Source organism: Salvelinus sp. IW2-2015, linkage group LG26 (assembly GCF_002910315.2).
Source record: "Salvelinus sp. IW2-2015 linkage group LG26, ASM291031v2, whole genome shotgun sequence".
Taxonomy (NCBI): Eukaryota; Metazoa; Chordata; class Actinopteri; order Salmoniformes; family Salmonidae; genus Salvelinus; species Salvelinus sp. IW2-2015.
The window spans coordinates 22,688,686-22,712,654 of NC_036866.1; the positions used below are offsets into that span (position 1 = coordinate 22,688,686).

Here is a 23,969-nt window from a genome sequence, read left to right on the forward strand (position 1 = left end):
GATGCATGGCTTTCGACCTTCGTCTCTCCCGAGCCCGTACGGGAGTTGTAGCGATGAGACAAGATAGTAATTACTAGCAATTGGATACCACYAAAATTGGGGAGAAAAGGGGGGGTAAAATAAAAAAATWAAAAAAATAAATGCATTCCAGGTGACTACCTCATGAAGCTGGTTGAGAGAGTGTGTGCAAAGCTGTCATCAAGGCAAAGGGTGGCTATAAAATATATTTTTATTTGTTTAACACTTTTTTTGCTTACTACGTGATTCCATATGTGTTATTTCATAGCTTTGATGTCTTCACTATTATTCTAAAATGTAGAAAATAGTAAAAATAAAGAAAACCCTGGAATGAGTAGGTGGGTGTGTCCAAACTTTTGACTGGTACTGTAGCTGAGGTAATTGAGGTAGTGTGTGCATGTAAGTACGTGTAAAAGTGACTAGGCAATCAGGATAGATAATAAACAGAGTAGCAGCAGCGTATGTGAAGAGTATGAAAGTGTGTCTATTGGTGTGTATGTGGCGTCAATATCCATGTGTGTGTGTGTGAATGTGTGGGTAGAGTCCAGTGAGTGTCTATAGAGCCAGTGCAAAAAAAATGGGGGGATCAATGCAAATAGTCCAGGTAGCCATTTTATGAACTGTTCACCAGTCTTATTGGCTTGGGGGTAGAAGCTGTTCAGGAGCCTTTTGGTCCCAGACTTGGTGGTACCATTTGCCGTGCGGTAGCAGAGAGAACAGTCTATGACTTGGGTGGCTGGAGTCTTCCTCTGATACCACCTCGTATAGAGGTCCTAGATGGCAGGGAGCTCGGCCCCAGTGATGTACTGGGCCGTACGCACTACCCTCTGTAGCACCTTGCGTCGCATGCAAAGCAGTTGCCATACCAGGCGGTGATGCAGCCAGTCAAGATGCTCTCAATGGTGCAGCTGTAGAACTATTTTGCCATGCCACACATGACTGTGTTGGTGTGTTTGGACACATGACTGTGTTGGTGTGCCATGCCACACATGACTGTGTTGGTGTGTTTGGACCATGATAGGTCCTTAGTGATGTGGAAGCTCTCAACCCGCTCCACTATAGCCCCGTTGATGTGAATGGGGGCGTGCTCAACCCTCCGTTTCCTGTAGTCCACGATCAGCTCCTTTCTCTAACTGACATTGAGGGAGAGGTTGTTGTCCAGGCACCACTCTACCAGGTCACTGACCTCCTTCCTGTAGGCTGTCTCATCYTCGTCAGTGATCAGGCCTACTACTGTTGTGTCTTCTGCAAATGTAATGATGGTGTTGGAGTCGTGCGCATCCCTGAGGGAACCCCATGTTGTTGCCTACCCTCACCACCTGGGAGCGATTTCTCATGACCCAAGGTATGTGTTCTAAAAACAGCATCATATTTCATTTGCATAGCCTGGCTTTCATTTACCTTTCTACAATATTACCAATAGAACAAGACTTAGGTTAAAACATAACGTTATAATTTCATAACCCCGGTTCTCTGATAATATGATTGAGATGTATCACATATGGGATTCGCTCTGCGCATTACTTATGAAGAGACCAATCACATAACGTCTGTCGGAAACAGACAGGTTGTAACGACCTGGGTGTCGGGGGGTGCGAAGTCAGACGCAGGAACAGCAGAGCTTCAATATGTTGAGTCTTTAATGCCCAACTGGCAAACAAAATGTCCAACACGGACGTACTGGGTGTCATACACAACGGTCCAACGACACGAGAAACAAACCCAGTCCACAATAARAATATKCACTCCCGAAATCCAAAAGCTACAATYTAACAATCCCGCACAAAGAAGCGTACGGGCTGGCTGACTAATAAAGCCACACTAATTAACAACTAACTGAACACAGGTGATACAAATAAACACATAAGGAGGGGGAGGAAAAAGAGTCAGTGGCAGCTAGTAGGCCGGTGACGACGACCGCCGAGCGCCACCCGAACGGGAAGGAGAGCCTGCCTCGGTTGAAGTCGTGACAGTACCCCCCCTCTGACGCGCGGCTCCCGCAGCACGCCGACACCGGCCTCGAGGTCGACCCGGAGGACGAGGCGCAGGGCGATCCGGATGGAGGCGATGGAAATCCCTTAACATAGATGGATCCAAAATGTCCTCCACCGGTACCCAGCACCTCTCCTCCGGACCGTACCCCTTCCAGTCCACGAGGTACTGCAGGCCCCTCACCCGGCGTCTCGAGTCCAGAATGGCCCGTATCGTGTATGCCGGGGACCCCTCGATGTCCAGAGGGGGGGGAGGGACCTCCGGCACCTCACCGTCCTGCAGGGGACCAGCTACCACCGGCCTGAGGAGAGACACATGAAACGAGGGGTTAATACGATAATAGGAAGGGAGTTTTAATRGATAACACACCTCGTTTATTCTCCTCAGGACTTTGAAGGGCCCTACACACTGCGGCCRCAGCTTCCGGCAGGGCAAGCGGAGGGGTAGGTTTCGGGTCGAGAGCCAGACCCTTTCCCCCGGTACAAACACTGGGGCCTCACTGCGGTGGCGGTCAGCGCTCCTCTTCTGCCTACTAGTAGCTTGTTGGAGGGACTCCTGGACGGCCCTCCAGGTCTCTTTGGAGCGCTGTACCCACTCCTCCACCGCAGGAGCCTCGGTCTGGCTCGGATGCCATGGTGCCAGGACCGGCTGGTACCCCAACACACACTGAAAGGGGGACACATTAGTAGAGGAGTGGCGTAGTGAGTTCTGGGCCATCTCGGCCCAGGGAATGTATCTCGCCCACTCCCCTGGCCGGTCCTGGCAATACGACCGCAGAAACCTACCCACCTCCTGGTTCACTCTCTCCACCTGCCCATTACTCTCGGGGTGAAAACCGGAAGTCAAGCTGACCGTGACCCCCAGACGCTCCATGAACGCCCTCCATACTCGGGACGTGAACTGGGGGCCCCGATCAGAAACGATGTCCTCCGGCACCCCGTAGTGCCGGAAGACGTGGGTGAATAAGGCCTCCGCAGTCTGTAGGGCAGTAGGGATACCGGGCAACGGGAGGAGACGGCAGGACTTAGAAAACCGATCCACAATTACCAGAACCGTAGTGTTTCCCTGAGAAGGGGGYAGATCGGTCAGGAAGTCCACGGACAGATGAGACCATGGCCGTTATGGAACGGGGAGGGGTTGCAACTTCCCTCTAGGAAGGTGKCTAGGAGCCTTACTCTGAGCGCATACCGAACAGGAGGAGACATAAACCCTAACGTCCCGAGCTAAGGTAGGCCACCAATACCTTCCCCGAAGGCTCCCCACTGTCCTCGTCACCCCAGGGTGACCCGAGGAGGGTAGGACATGAGCCCACCGAATCAGTCGGTCCCGAACACCAAGCGGTACGTACTTACGGCCCGCCGGACACTGAGGAGGCGTGGGTTCCGCCCGTAGCGCCCGCTCGATGTCCGAGTCCACCTCCCATACCACTGGCYCTATCAGCCTCGAGGCGGGGATGATGGGAGTGGGTTCGGTGGTCCTATCCTCCGTGTCGTAAAGGCGGGACAGTGCSTCAGCCTTTACGTTTTGGGAGCCGGGTCTGTAGGACAACGTGAACCTAAACCGGGTGAAAAACATGGCCCACCTTGCCTGACGCGGGTTCAGTCTCCGAGCTGCCCGAATATACTCCAGATTCTGGTGGTCGGTCCAGATGAGAAAGGGGTGCTTAGCCCCCTCAAGCCAGTGTCTCCACACCTTCAGAGCCCTGACCACCGCTAACAACTCCCGATCCCCCACATCATAGTTACGCTCCGCTGCACTGAGCTTACTAGAGAAGAAAGCGCAGGGGCGGAGTTTTGGTGGCGTACCCGAGCGCTGTGATAGCACGGCACCCACCCCAGCCTCGGACGCGTCCACCTCCACTATGAATGCTAAAGAGGGATCCGGATGCGCCAACACGGGAGCATCCGTGAACAGAGCCTTCAACCTGTTGAAAGCTCCGTCCGCCGCCGCTGACCACCGCAACCGCACRGGGCCCCCCTTTAGCAGTGAAGTAATGGGAGCCGCTACCTGACCAAAACCCCGGATAAATCTCCGGTAGTAGTTGGCAAAACCCAAAAACCGCTGCACCTCTTTCACCGTGGTTGGAGTCGGCCAATTACGCACGGCCTTTATGCGGTCACTCTCCCCCACCACCCCCGAGGTGGAAATGCGATAACCCAGGAAGGAGACGGCTTGTTTGGAGAACACACACTTCTCAGCCTTGACGTATAGGTCATGCTCCAGCAGTCTGCCAAGCACTTTGCGCACCAGAGATACATGCGCGGCGTGAGTAGTTGAGTAGATCAGAATGTCATCGATATACACAACTACCCCCTGCACGTGCAGGTCCCTGAGAATGACGTCTACAAAGGATTGGAAAACGGCTGGAGCATTCTTTAACCCATACGGCATGACGCAGTACTCATAGTGGCCCGATGTGGTACTAAATGCGGTTTTCCACTCGTCTCCTTTCCGAATACGCACCAGACTGTACGCGCTCCTGAGGTCCAGTTTTGTAAAGAACTGCGCTCCGTGAAATGATTCCACCGCCGAAGCGATGAGAGGTAGTGGGTAACTAAACCCCACTGTGATGGCATTTAGACCTCTATAATCAATACACGGACGCAAACCTCCCTCCTTCTTCTTCACAAAAAAMAAACTCGAGGAGACGGGTGAGATGGAGGGCCGAATGTACCCCTGTCCCAGAGACTCCGCGACATATGTCTCCATAGCCAACGTCTCCTCTTGGGACAAAGGGTACACGTGACTCTTGGGAAGCGCAGCGTTAACCTGGAGATCTATCGCACAATCCCTACCCGGTCGATGTAGTGGTAATTTCGTCGCTTTCTTTTTACAGAAAGCGATTGCCAAATCGGCATACTCGGGGGGAATGCGCACCGTGGAACCCTGGTCTGGACTCTCCACCGACGTGGCACCAATGGAAACTCCCAGACACCTTCCAGAACACTCCTCTGACCACCCCTGGAGAACCCCCTGTCTCCACGAAATATTGGGATTGTCCCGGGCCAACCAGGGAATACCCAGCACCACTGGAAACGCAGGCGAATCAATAATAAAGAGACTGATATGTTCCCTATGATTCCCCTGCGTCACCATGTCCAGGGGAACTGTGGCCTCCCTGACCACCCCTGACCCTAATGGCCGGCTATCTAGGGAGTGCACGGGAAAGGGAGAATCTATCGGCACAAGCGGAACGCCCAACTTACGGGAGAGTCCGCGATCCATAAAGTTCCCAGCTGCACCTGAATCGACTAGTGCCCTATGCTGGGAAGAGGTGAAAAAATAAAGGAAAAAAATTGAGACAAACATGTGACCAACAGGGGGTTCTGAGTGAGTTTGGTGCTGACTCACCTGGGGTGATCGAGAAGCGTTCCGCCTGACATCTCGACTCCCAGACAGACCCCCCCAGCACCGATCGGCCGTGTGTCCTCTCCGACCACAGCTGGTGCAGGGGAGGCCTCCTCCTCCGATACCCCTAGGCGCGGCCCCTCCCAACTCCATCGGGATGGGAGCCGGGGCGCTGGGTGGTGGAACGCACAGGACCCTCTCCGAACGCCCGCGGGCAGCCAGCANAAAAAAATAAATGCATTCCAGGTGACTACCTCATGAAGCTGGTTGAGAGAGTGTGTGCAAAGCTGTCATCAAGGCAAAGGGTGGCTATAAAATATATTTTTATTTGTTTAACACTTTTTTTGCTTACTACGTGATTCCATATGTGTTATTTCATAGCTTTGATGTCTTCACTATTATTCTAAAATGTAGAAAATAGTAAAAATAAAGAAAACCCTGGAATGAGTAGGTGGGTGTGTCCAAACTTTTGACTGGTACTGTAGCTGAGGTAATTGAGGTAGTGTGTGCATGTAAGTACGTGTAAAAGTGACTAGGCAATCAGGATAGATAATAAACAGAGTAGCAGCAGCGTATGTGAAGAGTATGAAAGTGTGTCTATTGGTGTGTATGTGGCGTCAATATCCATGTGTGTGTGTGTGAATGTGTGGGTAGAGTCCAGTGAGTGTCTATAGAGCCAGTGCAAAAAAAATGGGGGGATCAATGCAAATAGTCCAGGTAGCCATTTTATGAACTGTTCACCAGTCTTATTGGCTTGGGGGTAGAAGCTGTTCAGGAGCCTTTTGGTCCCAGACTTGGTGGTACCATTTGCCGTGCGGTAGCAGAGAGAACAGTCTATGACTTGGGTGGCTGGAGTCTTCCTCTGATACCACCTCGTATAGAGGTCCTAGATGGCAGGGAGCTCGGCCCCAGTGATGTACTGGGCCGTACGCACTACCCTCTGTAGCACCTTGCGTCGCATGCAAAGCAGTTGCCATACCAGGCGGTGATGCAGCCAGTCAAGATGCTCTCAATGGTGCAGCTGTAGAACTATTTTGCCATGCCACACATGACTGTGTTGGTGTGTTTGGACACATGACTGTGTTGGTGTGCCATGCCACACATGACTGTGTTGGTGTGTTTGGACCATGATAGGTCCTTAGTGATGTGGAAGCTCTCAACCCGCTCCACTATAGCCCCGTTGATGTGAATGGGGGCGTGCTCAACCCTCCGTTTCCTGTAGTCCACGATCAGCTCCTTTCTCTAACTGACATTGAGGGAGAGGTTGTTGTCCAGGCACCACTCTACCAGGTCACTGACCTCCTTCCTGTAGGCTGTCTCATCYTCGTCAGTGATCAGGCCTACTACTGTTGTGTCTTCTGCAAATGTAATGATGGTGTTGGAGTCGTGCGCATCCCTGAGGGAACCCCATGTTGTTGCCTACCCTCACCACCTGGGAGCGATTTCTCATGACCCAAGGTATGTGTTCTAAAAACAGCATCATATTTCATTTGCATAGCCTGGCTTTCATTTACCTTTCTACAATATTACCAATAGAACAAGACTTAGGTTAAAACATAACGTTATAATTTCATAACCCCGGTTCTCTGATAATATGATTGAGATGTATCACATATGGGATTCGCTCTGCGCATTACTTATGAAGAGACCAATCACATAACGTCTGTCGGAAACAGACAGGTTGTAACGACCTGGGTGTCGGGGGGTGCGAAGTCAGACGCAGGAACAGCAGAGCTTCAATATGTTGAGTCTTTAATGCCCAACTGGCAAACAAAATGTCCAACACGGACGTACTGGGTGTCATACACAACGGTCCAACGACACGAGAAACAAACCCAGTCCACAATAACAATATACACTCCCGAAATCCAAAAGCTACAATATAACAATCCCGCACAAAGAAGCGTACGGGCTGGCTGACTAATAAAGCCACACTAATTAACAACTAACTGAACACAGGTGATACAAATAAACACATAAGGAGGGGGAGGAAAAAGAGTCAGTGGCAGCTAGTAGGCCGGTGACGACGACCGCCGAGCGCCACCCGAACGGGAAGGAGAGCCTGCCTCGGTTGAAGTCGTGACACAGGTAGAGTGGTGAATGAGGTGAGCCCTCCCTCTTTATAAGGCGCCACTCGCCCGTCCTCATTCTCAATCATGCTTCCATTCCTTGCACTCTTGCGAGCATGGAAATGCAGTGATACATCTCATTCATATTGTCAGAGAACCGGGGTTATGAAATTATAACGTTATGTTTTAACCTAAGTCTTGTTACGCAGACATGCTCTCCGAAGCCTGGATAGTCCTAACAGCATAACCCATCAGAGACTCCGATACTGAGGACAGTCAATGAAGGTGCAGTGATGTTCTGTCGGTAAAAATCTCAGAAGAGTATGAGGGGCGGCCCGACATGTCGCATCGCAAATCTCTATTAAAGAGATGCCTGTGAATAGTGCCCAAGAGGTAGCCATACCTCCGGGGGCTGTAATCCATTAGAAGTAATATATTTTCCTCCATTATCCAAAGGGATAGCCATTTATGAGAGAGGGGCCTCCTCTTGCAGGGAGGTGCCAAGCAGCTAAGAGTTGGTTGCCTTTGAGTAAAGTAAATCCACAACGCGCGCACTGAACGGCGGAGACGCTTTTCTTCCATAGTGGTGAAGGGCGGTGGGCAGAAAGCTAGAAGCTCTAAGTTGAGAAATAAATAATTGCTGATCTTAGGCAGAAAGGGTTAACAGAGGAAATCCCTATTGTGGGTTGACAGAGGAAATCCCTATTGTGTTATTGTCAAAGCCTATATGTGACTCGTTTCAGGAAACTAGGCGTATGTCGCTGGTCACTACGTCACAGGAGAGCCATTTGTACATAAACTTTTCAATCAAAATACATTTTTCGGCAGAAATGCTTTCTGGAACATGTGAACAGTCATGTGCCTTAAAAAAAAGTGTATGGCATCTGTATATACAAATAAAATGGTTAAATTACGAGCCTAGTTGGTATAGCCAAAGAAAAAGYYGGCAACCTTCCCGCTAGCCATGATTGGCTGACATAATGAGTGGGCTGGACATGCCGAGAGATGAGTTCGGATTGGTCTGCCATGTAGCAGTCTTCTGTCTATTTTAGCTGGTCAGTATGTGTAGGTAATCCTGTCTAACATGGCTTTTAAAAATATATATTGCGTAGTAGAACTGCATAAGTGTTGCTTTCTACTTTCTGGAGGACCGAGTTTTGAAATCAGTGGAATTAGAGTATGATAACTATGGAGATGGAGAAATCACCTGTCTCTGGATTACATCTTCAAACTAAAGGCAACCATGGCATCCATGAGAGAGGGAGAAGCGTCTATCCATGTATACAGTAAGATAGTCTAGCTAGCTACATTTTCAGATATTACACGTTTCTAATTTTGTTAAGAAAGTTGTTTTCATTTCAAGTTAAAGTGTACTGTTAGCTAGCTAGCTAATGTTAGCTGGCTGGCTCGCTAGCTAACGTTACGTGTATGACCTGTGAAGTAATATTATTTGTATATATTGCTTTGCTAGTTATAGCCTAATGTTAGCTAGCTAACACTGAACCTGGTTGGTTAGCTTCCTCCAGATTCATGCAGGGTAGTAAACGTCATGAGTTGGGATTATAGTTCAATGTTCAGATAGCTAGCTACATGTCTTAGCAAAAGACTCCACTATGCAAGTATCCATTTCAATGTTGCGAGTAAAATGGTCAGAGTGAGCTGTTCTCTCATTAGTGTCTGGAAGTAGCTAGCGAGCTAGCCAACAATAGCCGGTTAGCTTGGGTGCTTGACTGCTGTTGTTAGCTCAGCTAGCTAACGTTACATTTATGAGGGAGGCACCGACAGTGTTAGCCACATGGCCACTGGGGTTGAGGTGGTCAGCTCCACCGTGGGGTGTTGCCAAACCCGATTTCCTCCATATTATGCATTTCCAGACTAGGGGACTCTAAGCAGGGAACTTGCTGGTTTGGGGCTTATCCCACGAACCCTTAGCTTCCCGAGACAGGCTGGGACTGCGGGAAGCAGTTGTTTAGCAAGGGGCATACAGGAAGGGAGTCTTTTCCCATCTTAAAGGTCCCTTACGGGATCCTCACCCCCCAAGAAAGCCAGCCACTCGATGTCGAGTTTGGCCGAGGCTCGCTTGCAAACGTCTAAGAACCCAAACTCCAAGTGGGGGAGAGCAGTTCCCCTGTCCTGGGGGAAGGGAGACGTAGGGACTTGAGAGGGTGGGAGAAAAGAGTTCACCCTTCATTTCAGTCGCGAGTTCAAGGAGACATACAAGATTAATCCTCGTCATCCCCTGGTTCGCCTTCCCCTGACACGAAGTCGTCAGACAGTCAGGGGATGGAATCGAGGCTATCCATAAATTCGCCCCAGCTGTGCTTGGTTGTGGGAAGCTGAGTGTCAGCCTAGAGGTGAGAGGGAGGGCCGAGACAGAGGTACACTTGATCCTTCTCCTCAGACCCGCCCTAGTCAGCGCCTTACAGTGCTCACAGTCAGTGGCGGATTTAAGCATATGCAACATGGGCAGCCACCCAGGGCGGCATCTTGCCGGGTGCGGCATAGGGTGCCCACAAAACAAAAACAAAAATATTTTAAAAATATTCAGAACGGTGACATTTGCGCGATCGGTTTTCTATCGCTCATTTGCACGTCACATCAATGATATCATGTCACTGTGTGGGACTGTGGGTCAATTAACCTTGTCGGAGTGGGCGCCCTGATTCTAGTTTGTGAGCTAGGCAGGCTACTGCCTGGGAATGTCTCCCACTCAGAAGTATGAGATGGGGAGGGGGCGGGGGTAAGTTGACCTCAGGTCTTCCCACTGGAAGTCCGAAGTAGGAGGAGCGGGGGAATCTATCAAATAGTGCACCTCTAACTTTGTACAGTACTAATGCAATTAGTAATGCAATTAGTTGTGCAATTCAATTTGTGTGTGTCTTGTTTGAAGTGCAATAGTGTAATAATCAGGTTCTCTTCTTTATAAGTGTGTTATTTTATTTGTGTATTTGTGTGATATAGGATTTGAATAATTTTGTTTTATTTGTGTGTATTTTGTTAGCAATAGGGTAATAGTGTAAAAATTAAATTCGCTTTTTTATTTGTATTTATATACTACAAGTTGTTTCTATTTGTCTTTGTTACTTCTTTTTGATATTTATGAGTCTTATTTTTGTACATATATTTATATAGTTTTAAATGTTATGATTATTTATTTGTGTTGTTCCAAATGTCTGAATAAAAATTTGTTAGTGCAGAATGGTATTTTTATTGGGGAGGAGCTCGCCCAGGGAGCCCGCCCAGGGAGCCATACAAGCTAGAACCGCCATTATTCACAGTACTCAGAGATGTTGAGTGTTCCCTTCCCAAGCAGTTGATGCATAGAAGGTGAAAATCCTGGAGCTGCAAACACAAGAACGTGTGGTTTCAAGTGCTGGGCACGACTCYCCCTGGGATGGGGTAGCAGTGGCCATAAGGAAGAAGGCTTGCTAATAAAGAGACGCCTGTTTTAAAAAACAACGAGATAGCCGGTGAGGCTCTGAATAGGCGTGAGCTAGCCAGGTAAAAAGACAAGAGGCTAATAGCTAGGTAGGGTGAGAACAATAAGAACTCTATAGCTTTGACGCTAGTGAGGCAAATCTGTAAACACGGGCACCCTCATAGATATCATCCTAACCAACCTGCCCTCCAAATACACCTCTGCTGTCTTCAACTAGGATCTCAGCGATCACTGCCTCATTGCCTGCGTCCGTAATGGGTCTGCGGTCAAACGACCACTCCTCATCACTGTCAAACGCTCCCTAAAACACTTCAGCGAGCAGGCCTTTCTAATCGACCTGGCCCGGGTATCATGGAAGGATATTGACCTCATTCTGTCAGTAGAGGATGCCTGGTTATTCTTTAAAAGTGCTTTCCTCACCATCTTAAATAAGCATGCCCCATTCGAAAAATGTAGAACCAGGAACAGATATAGCCCTTGGTTCACTCCAGACCTGACTGCCCCTGACCAGCACATAAACATCCRGTGGCGTACTGCATTAGCATCGAATAGCCCCCGCGATATGTAACTTTTCAGGGAAGTTAGGAATCAATATACACAGGCAGTTAGGAAAGCAAAGGCTTGCTTTTTCAAACAAAAATGTGCATCCTGTAGCACAAAAAGTTCTTGGACACTGTAAAGTCCATGGAGAATAAGAGCACCTCCTCCCAGCTGCCCACTGCACTGAGGCTAGGAAACAATGTCACCACTGATAAATCCACGATAATCGAGAATTTCAGTAAGCATTTTTCTATGGCTGGACATGCTTTCCACCTGGCTACCCCTACCCTGGCCAGCAGCCCTGTACCCCCCACAGCAACTTTCCCAAGCCTCCCCCATTTCTCCTTCACCCAAATCCAGATAGCTGATGTTCTGAAAGAGCTGCAAAATCCGGACCCTTACAAATCAGCCGGGCTAGACAATCTGGACCTCTCTTTCTAAAATGATCCTCCAAAACTGTTGCAACCCCKTTACTAGCCTGTTCAAACTTTCATTTGTATCGTCTGAGATCCCCAAAGATTGGAAAGCTGCTGCAGTCATCTGCAGTCATCTTCAAAGGGGGAGACACTGTAGACCCAAACTGCTACAGACCTATATATATCCTACCCTGCCCTTCTAAGGTCTTCAAAAGCAAAGTCAACAAACAGATCACCGACCATTTCGAATCCCACCGTTCCTTCTCCGCTATGCAACCTGGTTTCCGAGCTGGTCATGGGTGCACCTCAGCCACGCTCAAGGTCCTAAACGATATCATAACCGCCATCAATAAGAGAGAATACTGTGCAGCTGTATTCATCAACCTGGCCAAGGCTTTCGACTCTGTCAATCACCACATTCTTATCGGCAGACTCAACAGCCTTGGTTTCTCAAATGACTGCCTCGCCTGGTTCACCAACTACTTCTCAGACAGAATTCAGTGTGTCAAATCGGACGGCCTGTTGTCCGGACCTCTGGCAGTCTCTATGGGGGTGCCACAGGGTTCAATTTTCGGGCTTACTCTTTTCTCTGTGTACATCAATGATTTCGCTCTTGCTGATGGTGATTATCTGATCCACCTCTARGCAGACGACACCATTCTGTATACTTCTGGCCCTTCTTTGGACACTGTGTTAATCCTCCCCTTCGGTCTCGGCCGGACGCCCGACCTTGCATTCTAGGCCAAAGGCCTTTAGGATTAACTAACCTCCAGACGAGCTTCAATGCCAAACAACTCTCCTTCCGTGGCCTTCAACTGCTCTTAAATGCAAGTAAAACTAAATGCATGCTCTTCAACCGATCGCTGCCCGCACCTGTCCGCCCGTCCAGCATCACTACTCTGAACGGTTCTGACTTAGAATATGTGGACAACTACAAATACCTAGGTGTCTGGTTAGACTGTAAACTCTCCTTCCAGACTCACATTAAGCATCTCCAATCCAAAATTAAATCTAGAATAGGCTTCCTATTTCACAACAAAGCATCCTTCACTCATGCTGCCAATCTTACCCTCGTAAAACTGACTATCCTGCCGATCCTGACTTGGGCGATGTCATTTACAAAATAGCCTCCAACACTCTACTCAGCAAATTGGATGCAGTCTATCACAGTGCCATCCATTTTGTCACCAAAGCCCCATATACTACCCACCACTGCGACCTGTATGCTCTCGTTGGCTGGCCCTTGCTTCATATTCGTCGCCAAACCCACTGGCTCCGGGTCATCTATAAGTCTTTGCTAGGTAAAGCCCCGCCATATTTTAGCTCACTGGTCACCATAGAAGCATCCACCCGTAGCAGGCGCTCCAGCAGATATATTTCACTGGTGTCCTCCAAAGCCAATTCCTCCTTTGGCTGCCTTTCCTTCCAGTTATCTGCTGCCAATGACTGGAACATCACTGAAGCTGGAGACTCATATCTCCCTRACTAACTTTAAGCACCAGCTGTCAGAGCAGCTCACAGATCACTGTACCTGTACGTAGCCCATCTGTAAATAGCCCACCCAACTACCTCATCCCCATACTGTTATTTATTTTTTTGTTCCTTTGCACCCCAGTATCTCTACTTGCACATTCATCTTCTGCACATCTATCACTCCAGTGTTTAATTGCAAAATTGTAATTATTTCGCCACAATGGCCTATTTATTGCCTTACCTCCCTTATCCTACCTCATTTGCACACTCTGTATATAGACTTTTTCTATTGTATGTTTGTTTATTCCATGTGTAACTCTCTGTTGTTGTTTGTGTCGCACTGCTTTGCTTTATCTTGGCCAGGTCACAGTTGTAAATGAGAACTTGTTCTCAACTAGCCTACCTGGTTAAATAAAGGTGGAATTGAAAAAAAAAATAAAAAAATAAAATAGCTAGCTAGCAGCTACCTTGTGGCTAAGGTGTGCTGTAGCTAGCACAGTGCTAGCTGAAGGGGACGGCGGAGGGGCAAGGTATGTTGTGAGGCTAAACCGGGCAGCCAAGTTAACTCAAGCCTTGCGGTGTGGGCTAACCAAGTCGCAATAGCTAGGCGTGTGACACTAGCTACCACCGATTACTAAAAAGTATAAACAGGAGCTGAGGTCCTATGTTCGGCAGTTCTTGCCTGAGAACTGTTCTTGTAAGAAAACAGGATTCAAGTCGTACCGATAGAGAGTTTCAATAGCTGTAGGGATACTTCCACAAGGAAGAGCGGCGGGAATGACTAGAGGACATGCGAGTGAAGCCTTATAAGGAAGGAGGGCTCACTTCATTTGCCACTCGACCTATCTGTCTCCCACATACGTTGTGTGATTGGTCTCTTCATAAGTGATCTACAGAGCAAATCCTATATGTGATATATCGAAACAAGTATTTGAAAGAAAACTATCATTGTGAGTAAATATTGTGTGTTTAATTACCTTATTCATCACAACAAGCCTCTGTTCAGTGACAAATAATTACATTTGATAAGCTTGTTTTATGATTCCAGCTATTTAATGATATAAGTTTGCATGTAAAACAGCTGTTTGGCATCCTCCTCTATATCTGACAGGTAATGGTGACAGATCCATCAAAGCAAGCTGTTTACTATGAATCCCCCTAATAATCTGTGAGTCAGCAGAGGTTCATTTTGGTCCGAGACCTTTCGATCTGGAGGATCTGACCCCTGTAGCAGTGGCCAGAGGTGAAAGAGGCAATGACCTGTGACATGGACAGTGACAGCAGAGTAAACTGTGCCGTGCTCCCCTGCCACTTGACTCCTACAGAGCTCAGAGGGCTTCCAGCTATGGAGGCTAGGTTAACCACTAGATCCAGAGCTGGGAGTGTCCAGCCAAACCCCATGATCACCGGCAGCACAGCCCCTCTGAGTGGAGGAGGCTGAACCACCACCCACCCAACCAACCAACCGTCCCCACTGCCTCAGAGAGACGGTGCTGCCCACCGCTGGTTGCCCCATATGTTTGGGCTGCACACAAGGTGGTTTCTCGAAAACTGTGGTTGCTAATTATAAATTTAATTTGCATTTTAATTAGAATGGTGGAAAATTAAAGCCTGCCAGCTGGAGAATTTCAAAACCCTGCCTCCCTCCTCTTTCACTCCCCTTATATTTGAGAATGTGAAGTCCCTTATTTATTTATATGAGCACCACACATCCCTCCACTATCTATTCCCCCCACAAATAGTCTCCTTGGTGTCCTTTTTATTCATGAAAATGTACTAACCTGTTTTCAATAGTAGGCTCTCTCATTAATCAAAGGGTATGTCTTTTACATGGTTATGCATGATCCCCCTGGTTACAATTGCATAACCTATTAAGGTTGCTTAGATGGCGCATTTCTATTGTTTATGGAAAAGTGTATAGATTGTTATTTGTGCCCGTTTATCTTTGTTTCTGCACCTTTGTCTCCATCTCAACTTCATTAGTCATTTTTATTCAATTACACGATAAACTTTGTTTGTAAACTTTAACTAATGTTGACATACATACAGATGTAGGATTGTAATGTAATCACTCTTTTGTTGCTGACAATTTTCCTGTGCCACAGAAAATGCAGATGAGCTTCGTGATTTGAACAGATAAAAACCTGCACGGTTATATTAACAGTATTGCACTTTTCATGTAGCCTAATTTGTCCCAGCTAATAGCCTAACCACGATCAAGCAACATTATGGACTAAATGTTCAAATCCTGTTGCTGTAGGATTATTTTGCACAGTAGCTATCAAATTTCATTGCAGAATAGCCATTTGATTCAGTTTTTCTCAAGTGAATAGCCTGACTATGATTTGATTTATGATTTGGTTTGCAAATCATTCTGGTACAAGTTTATGCTGTTGTTACACATTGTTATTGTGTGTGATTGAAATAAAAAAGGAAGATTATTGTCATGACACTCTATTGTCCCATTTGGCAGAGACTCTGAAGTGAGAGATCTGCATGTGTGGGCTGGTAATATCATTCAGGTTTGGTCATTATTTTCCAATCTCCTTAATTTATCCTGTTCCCTGTGTTGTTCCTCCACGGTCATTCTCATTCCCCCTCTCGCCATCCACGGGCGTCCTTGCTCAATAATTGTCATTAACTGATTGACAGCTCTGATAGACCCAACTAACCCCAGTCCTGCTCTCATGTCTATGTTTTAAATGAGAGCTTGTACATCCAATGACCTTGTCAGCTTGTCAGTTGTCACTAAATCGGAATACTGAAGAATGAACCCTATCCTGGGTATATTCTACATTAGTGAAGCACACCCTCTTTAAGAAACGACTTTAATCGGTCTTTGATTGCTTTTGTATTACATTTTGCATTGTCAAAGCTGGTTTGAAGTTCTGCAAAAGCATTCATTGTATACTTTCCTGAATTGTATTAATCTCCATTGAAGGTATGGTGACAGGTTGATTCAAACTCAGTTTAATAACTCCACTTAAAAATCTCCCATGAAGTTTTTGTACATTATGATGAAAAGGAATGTGAAGTTCTCATTGATCTAGTTTCACCCAGTTGTGCAGTACTTGATGAGCAAATTCAGCGACCTTTACTCTTCTTTGCACAACTTTCCTTCTGTCTCACTTTCTCTGTATATTTAAGTAGTAGGTGAAGAGATATGGAGACAGGAAACTTTTCAAAAGTGTTGAGGAACATTCTAAACAGCATTTAAAGCTGCAATATGTAACTTTTTGGGCGACCCGACCAAATTCAGATATAAATGTGATATATGTGATAGATATAAATATAAATGTGAGAATCTGTCATTCTCATTGAAAGCAAGTCTAAGAAGTGGTAGATCGATTCTATGTGCGCTATTTCTGTGCTTCCCATTCTTAAGGTTAATTTTTGCTTCTTTTACTTTTGGCTTTGTACAACAGCTTCAAAAAGCTGAAAAAACTAAATTTTTGGTTATTAAAAAGATATTTCACCCTGGTTTAGATCATACAATGATTCTCTATACTATACATTGCTTGTTTTGTCACATAAACGGAAATTAGGCGAACTACTGTATTAGAATTTTAGCAACAGGAAATGGTAGAGCGATTTCTGCATAGTGCACCTTTAAGGATTTACAGATTTACCTTCATTTAAGCTTAATGTTGACTAGAGCTATTGGGACCTTGCCAGTTGTATGCCATCTCTGAGAGCAGGCACAGCAGGGCTTTCTGTTTCAGATGATACTGACATTGCACTGAATTCATTGTGATGTCAAATTATGCAAATAACTATTTAGCTGTGCTTTAAACAAGACAAGTCAAACCTCCAGAATTGCAGATGCATTTGACAATAATACTTTTTCCAAGAGAAGTTAGGAGGTGAGAATATCACATAGTGTACAGCCAGATATTAGAGGTGTGCTTATTTGCTTGGATTGCACAATTTTTGGCTTTCCTTTGTGGCAACAGTACCAATTGGCAATTTGAACAAATTAACAAAATATATTCAAAGTGTGTGAAATTAAGCAACTTCCTGAGTAGACAAGATTTGTAGTTTGCATTGATGGTTGGACCACTGTTACAACAGCAACTTTCCATTGTAGTAGACAGGTTCCACTCATGTATGTGCTAAACCCATATAATGTACTGCCATTCTTCCAGGGTGTTTTGGTTTGGGAGTTTGCCAGGCCCAGTTTTGCACCGCCTTGCAGGCACAGTTTGATTTGGTGTGAATAACGTTGAGACATACACACAAGCCCTCATTAACATTCATTCAGGGAAGCAAAGCAGTGCACCCTCACTGCTCTGAGGGTGGGATTTGGCAAGACCCAGATACACCTGGCAAAACTCTTGGCCCTAGTTCATCATAGTCACCATGTTTACTTTTCATCCTAACTAAAGTATGTATGTGCTTCAAATCTATGAGGTGTTGTCTTAATATGACATGTTAAAAACTTTTTGTTATTGAAGCGGTGTGTTTGACACCTCAGATGGATTTCGTCACTATAGGTAGTAGAAGTGGTACAAACGTGGTAATTAAGCTATACAGCTGTCAAGGTTTTATCAAATTTGATGGAATACTGACGCAACACAAGAAATGTAGGAGTAAGGCGCTGCAATATTATCCTATGAAAGACAATGTTGAACTGTGAGAAAACAACCTATTGTTTTGTTATTGTATTGTTAAATTACCAAAATAATGATTACATTAAGAGCCAAAAACAACAAATAATTATATTTTTTCGATGGCAACAATCCTTTCTGATATCTACAAGTCCCTCAGAAGCGCTGGCATGAAACAGGCATTCACTAGGAGCCATGGATCAACCAGCCAAGGCCTGGAGCAACAGGAGCTATGTGTAAAGGCTTGGCAAGAGCAAGGCACATGTTATCCAGATCAGTGTGTGGACCTCTGTGTCTGTCACTCTACGTCACAATCCCTCTGTCTCATGAGTTAAGATATGCATTCTGTTACATGATCTCTAACACCACTGCTCAGCTTTCTCCAATCTGTTCAGTTCACACTGATACCACTATGAACACTGTACTACAGTCACAGACAAGGCGATTATATGAAAACAGGAAATGTTTTTCTACATGACTGATTTAAAGTTACTATTTCGATTATAGTTATTGAAATCAAATTGCAATGTGCTTACTCAAAGACAGGCCAATGTGGTTAATAGTAAGGCTCCTTGTGGTCATACAAACATAATTCAGTGAGCCATCCTTCTGGGTATACTGTATAATACTAGATGTAAATACTGTAATAAATTAGTAAAGTTGTCAAATAGTCACTGATACTGACAGTTAATTTGTGTACTATACTTCTGTTGATCTGATATAGCAGTCAGTTGAATACATATAAGGGCACAAGGCGAGACCCAGATGCAGACACGGGAGGCAGATGGTTTGAGTCTTTGATATTTATTATAATCCAAAAAGGGTAGGCAAGAGAATGGTCGTGGACAGGCAAAAGGTAAAAAGCAGCTCAGAGTCCAGGAGGTACAGTGTGGCAGGCAGGCTTGAGGTCAAGGCAGGCAGAATGGTCAGGCAGGCGGGTACAGAGTCCAGAAATAGGCAAGGGTCAAAACCGGGAGGACTAACAAAAGAGAATAGACAAATCAGGAGCACGGGGAAAACACACTGGTTGACTTGAAACATACAAGACAAACTGGCACAGAGAGACAGGAAACACAGGGATAAATACACCGGGGAAAATAAGCGACACCTGGAGGGGGTGGAAACAATCACAAGGACAGGTGAAACAGATCAGGGCGTGACAATACCAGGGACATGATCTTGGGACCATACATACAAAAGGAAGAAAACCGGTCGAATGAGGACCAAAGTCTGAATGTCTATAGATGACAGTAATCTATTTTTCTTTCCAGAAGTTTTTTTTGTGGCTTTTACAAATCCAGTGAATGTATTTCGTTAGCTGAGAGAATCTTGTCATGGTGGTTGGCAACTAATGAAGATCCCTTTTAAGTTTATCTTTGTCAATTGTCAAATATTGGAGTCTATGAAGTTGTGTGATGAGGTGCATAGACAGATATTTGAAGGGATTTTAACTCATTTGAGCAATTACATGCTTAACTGGCCCAAGATAATCTGTCATCCAAAGCTTTCTGTCGCAGCCTCTCTCTCTCTCCCTATCCTCCTCTCTCCATCTCCCTCTATGTGGCAAAAGACAAGCTTAGAATTCCAGGATTTAAGCACAAAAGCTTACTCTGAATAGATCGAAGGCCCCAGAGAAATTAATTGCTTCTAACAAACAGCATGACTGCTCAAGTTTTGTGTGCCACTCAGTTACCCACCCAAGATGGAGGTCGGAGCGAGGCAAGGTCTAGCAGGGGCGATACAGGGTGGAGTCCTGGCAATATGTTTTAGATATTCTTGATCAAAAGTGTCATCACAACATGCCAAGAGGCCATGGTTTACATGAGTCATCTGGACAAACCCTCATAGACTTACCTGGAGAAGACCCAACTAAGATAGTTAGTTAGCTAGCAACATTGTTTAGCACAGTGTAGATAAATCTGGTGAAATATATTGTGTATTATTAAACTAATATTGTGCAAATTAAACTAATACACTTAAATAATTCAGTCATATGCATTTACAGTAATTCTGGAGCACTTTTCTGGTCCATCATCAATTAAAAAATAAAGTGCCACGTTAGCTCATAAACTAACAATGGCTTATACAAAATCACGTAAGCTACAAAGCTTACAGGAAATTCACCCAAATTTTAGATCAGATTTAATGTTGAGCTGCTGTATTCCCATATGTAACTAAACACATGTAGTCAAGTTTAGAAAGGCTGATTTGTATGCCTCACACAGGCTGTCACTCTGGCCCTCCTCCAGAATAGGCATACATTATATCCCAATTAGAGTGACCAGGAAAGGAAATTTTGGCAGGGATTCAGAAAATTTGCTTTTTGACCTAACCATTGACCAGAAATCTGTTGTTTTGCAAATTATGGTGAAGATTACTGTATCTTGCAATTATTATTTGTTTTTTTATATTGCTTTGGAAAGATAGGTGTAATCGATTTTCCATAGTCACATGTGAACATGCAGAAATGAAACGCTGTAAGATGTATATATTTTTGCATGTCATAAATTGACTCAAAGAGCTGTCTGTCTGTAACAATTAATCAGCAGCAAAGTGGAGGTTTGGAGAGCATTCAGGAAAGCATTAGCTTGGGCAGTAGTGGGATTTGTTTTTTCAGAGGGTGCGTGGCATATTTGCCCCAATTCTGTTCTCTGCTTGCTCCCACTCCCACATGTCACCATTCTGTCTGCCACCGCCAGCGTGGCATCTATCATCCACCACAGACGCCACGGCAGCCCACAAAAGGAGGCTGGAGCATGCACAAAGACATTTGCATTTTTGCATCTCATTATGCTCATAATTGCATGCCAGTGGAAGCAGGTCTCTCTCCATTATCTCGCGTAACATTATCAGTGACGTTTGAAATGCACGTTTAAATGTCAATTATTGACTACAAAGAAGGACTGACCTTTTTGGAGGCACGTCTCTCTCTCTGCCCCTCCTTTCCCTATCTCCCTCGCTCCCTCTCTTCCTCTCTCTGTCTCTCTCTCTCACTCTTTCCATCTCTTCCTGGCTCTTCCTAATTTATTAGCAGCATTTGTTCCTCAATGCTTTGTTTTTATCATATTTTTCTGTCTCTAATGTAAAGATATCATATCCCACTCACCCAATCAAACAGTACATTGTTTATCTTCTCCATAGCCTTCTTTATTCTTCATTATCTTCATTATAGTCCTACGTGATGGTTAGTTATTTTTTTACACTTTATGTTCCATTCACACGTCATGGTGATCTATGGTAGCAGTTTGTATTCCACTTTCCTCAAATATGGTTGCCATTCACTGGCTTAATGTATGGAATTAAGRTAATAATCAGGCTAATTAACTCACTTACAAAACTACCTTTCTGTGTAAATTCTGATCAGCTCCATTACCAGTGCCAGCAGGAGGACAATAAAGTTGAACCAGCATGTGACTCGTGAACATGCCACTATTATAGCTTTATCAGCATACATTGGGTTTCAGAGGCTTCATATCACATGAACACGATGGAAATATGTGTCAACATTTGTGATGACTTGTTTTCCCACTTTAGCTTAGTATCCGCTGATCGTTTCTATGTAAACTCAGCAAAGTGTACATTTTTGATTATGTTGTGTGGAGAGAAAATCAGATGGGATTCCAGTATCAATTCTTATCATTCAATATACAGTTTTCCTCAGCACCACAGATATATATCTTACCAAATCGGATTAATGCTATCCTGTCTAGAGTCTTCTTTCATCTAGTCTGTGTTATATGGAGGTCAGTCATTGTTGTCTCCTGAACACTATATAATAGATGAATGGAGGATCAACATTCTTCTGAAAGCGTAATTCATTGTTCCATTGAGTTTAAGTTGATGAATAGAGGTATTGAATTTCTCTTTCTGAGATTTTCTACCCTCAAGACAATTGTAGTGGGTGTATCATTTCCAAATTACACAATGTAAAACAATATAACATGATATAACAAAATGTAATCATATACTGTGTGCATAGCTACAGAATAAGTGTATTAGCCATGAATGACAACTAGTATAACCTATACTAAGGATCTTCAATAGTTTATCAAATAACTAGCCTATTCTAATTAAGGGAAGCACACCCTGCCAGGATACTTTTACATTTGATTTGATCTCCAGCAAAAACCTCCTTATTAGTATCCTCCTCCCCATGAATATGACAGTAATTGCAGTCTCACTCCAGTGTTGTTTTCTTTCTCTAGTTGAACACATTTAGCAAATTTCACTCATAGGTTATTATTGCACCTTACAGACTGGGGAATCAAACAAATCGCATAGGTTATCTTATTAATTAAGTCAAAATAAGTGTGCCAGATCTAATTTATTCTCCCAAAATACCCTGGGATCCCCTACTGCAACTAGTGGCTCACATTGACATTTTACTGTCTTAAAAAATATATTGAGCTAACATATTTTAATTGTGCAATTAAATACCATTGATTTTAATAATAACAGATTTTTATCAAGTCAGTTTGATAGATAACATGTTTTGCTAATAAGCAATTTGATAAAGGTGTCGAAAGTTTGTCTATTTTTGTTTTGTTTTCTGAATTATTATAATTCAACACGTTGTAAATGGTTATTCCTGTGACAAACATGTTTTATGTAGAAACCTCAAATTATATTTAATTATATTAGGCCACAGTTTTGCCTTGACATGTTTAATGTGTTGTATAATGTTTTACTCTGAAGGCTCCATGCGGTAAAGTATTGTCATTAAATACACAATAAAAACTTAGTTGTATGGTAGCTGTTTTGATAACTACTATCCAAAACAGATGATAGCTCCTAGGGCAACTGTATAGCCCTGTGCAGATGACAGTGGTGAACGCTGGTGGCCCTGCCCTCACCCACCTCTCAACCCCTCAGAGGAGCAACACTTGATCCATGAATCTTGAGCCACTCTCCACCCCCTCCCTCTCATGGCCTTTGGGCATCGGAAGACCCTGAGCCAGCCGTGCTTATCTGACCCTAACCTTGGCGTATGGTGACCTTGACCTGCACCTCACCCGTTCCCCGTCCTCAGGGCTACATCTGTTCCTTTCCCCAGGACACCCAAGTGGTTAGTGAAATTGAAACATCACCTTGAGTTTCCATTTGTTTTCTCTGGAGGTCAGCGAGGGGTTGTCATTAGGACTGAACTTGATCCTCTGCTTTCCAATGAAATGGTCCGGCCATTCTAAAGAGGGGGTGCACTGCACTCACTGTAAATAATGAGCAATGGTAGACCTATCGGAAATGTTAAACACGAGGCAGGACGATAACCTTGACACTTTGTACTACAATGTAAATCTAGTCATATGATGTACTATTGTAGTAATATCATTAAATTATGCTATATGTGAAACTGCAAACTGAATTGCCAAGTCCAGATTATATGAAAGTACACTATTTTAGCTTTTTTGACTGTATCTCAGTTGGACAAAGCATTTCATAAGTAACATCTTTTAAAATAAATCTCAAAAAGTTTGATTTTATGCACCCTTATCTGATATTAGCTGTTAGTTGTGATTAACTATAGAAATAAAAGTTACATCCCAGATCTAAACGCACACCAATTATTATTACAGTTTCCACCCAGCAATTAAAACGGCACGGAATGGAGTTTCCAGCAAACAATGCTTTTCATTGGAAATAATTCATGCATTTTGTCAGGCTTACAATGCATTGGGCTTCTGTCATTTCAACACCAGCGGCTTGTCCCGATATGATAGCTTGATTGTGATGCCCTTTATTATTTTGCCTATTGTTCTGCAGTTCTGTGATTCATGTGACCTTTTCAGGAGTTTTCTCTTTTTTTCCATCTAGCAGAAACATAAGTCCATGCCACATGGTTATACCACACCACAGAACAAGAAGACAAAGTTAACATTTATGATGGTACATAGACAATGTCAGCCTTTAATGGATAATAAATTAAAGCATTCCCATTTATTGTTAACTATGGGATGTTCAAAGACTGTTACCTCAGGAAGGCAGAATCCCATCTTGTTAGCCAATGATAGTTTGATAAATCACAGAGGTTTGACTGTAGGTTGTTCTTCCCTGCCAAGCAGATACAATT

The 23,969-nt window shown here is 44.7% G+C and overlaps 2 protein-coding genes across 3 annotated transcripts in view; one reads left to right on the plus strand and one right to left on the minus strand.

Annotated features, from left to right (window-relative positions):
- The window catches only part of mctp2a (multiple C2 domains, transmembrane 2a), a 919,923-nt gene that overhangs the window by 223,169 nt on the left and 672,785 nt on the right, over positions 1-23,969 (plus strand). The gene's annotated exons all lie outside the window — the stretch shown is intronic.
- LOC139023079 (uncharacterized) lies at positions 1,809-14,696 on the minus strand. Its single transcript, XM_070435362.1, has 4 exons — positions 14,519-14,696; positions 9,450-9,583; positions 5,362-5,621; positions 1,809-2,311 (listed from the first exon to the last, which is right to left on the minus strand). Exons 1-4 carry the CDS (start codon positions 14,694-14,696, stop codon positions 1,915-1,917), a joined length of 969 nt encoding a protein of 322 aa, XP_070291463.1. The 3' UTR covers positions 1,809-1,914.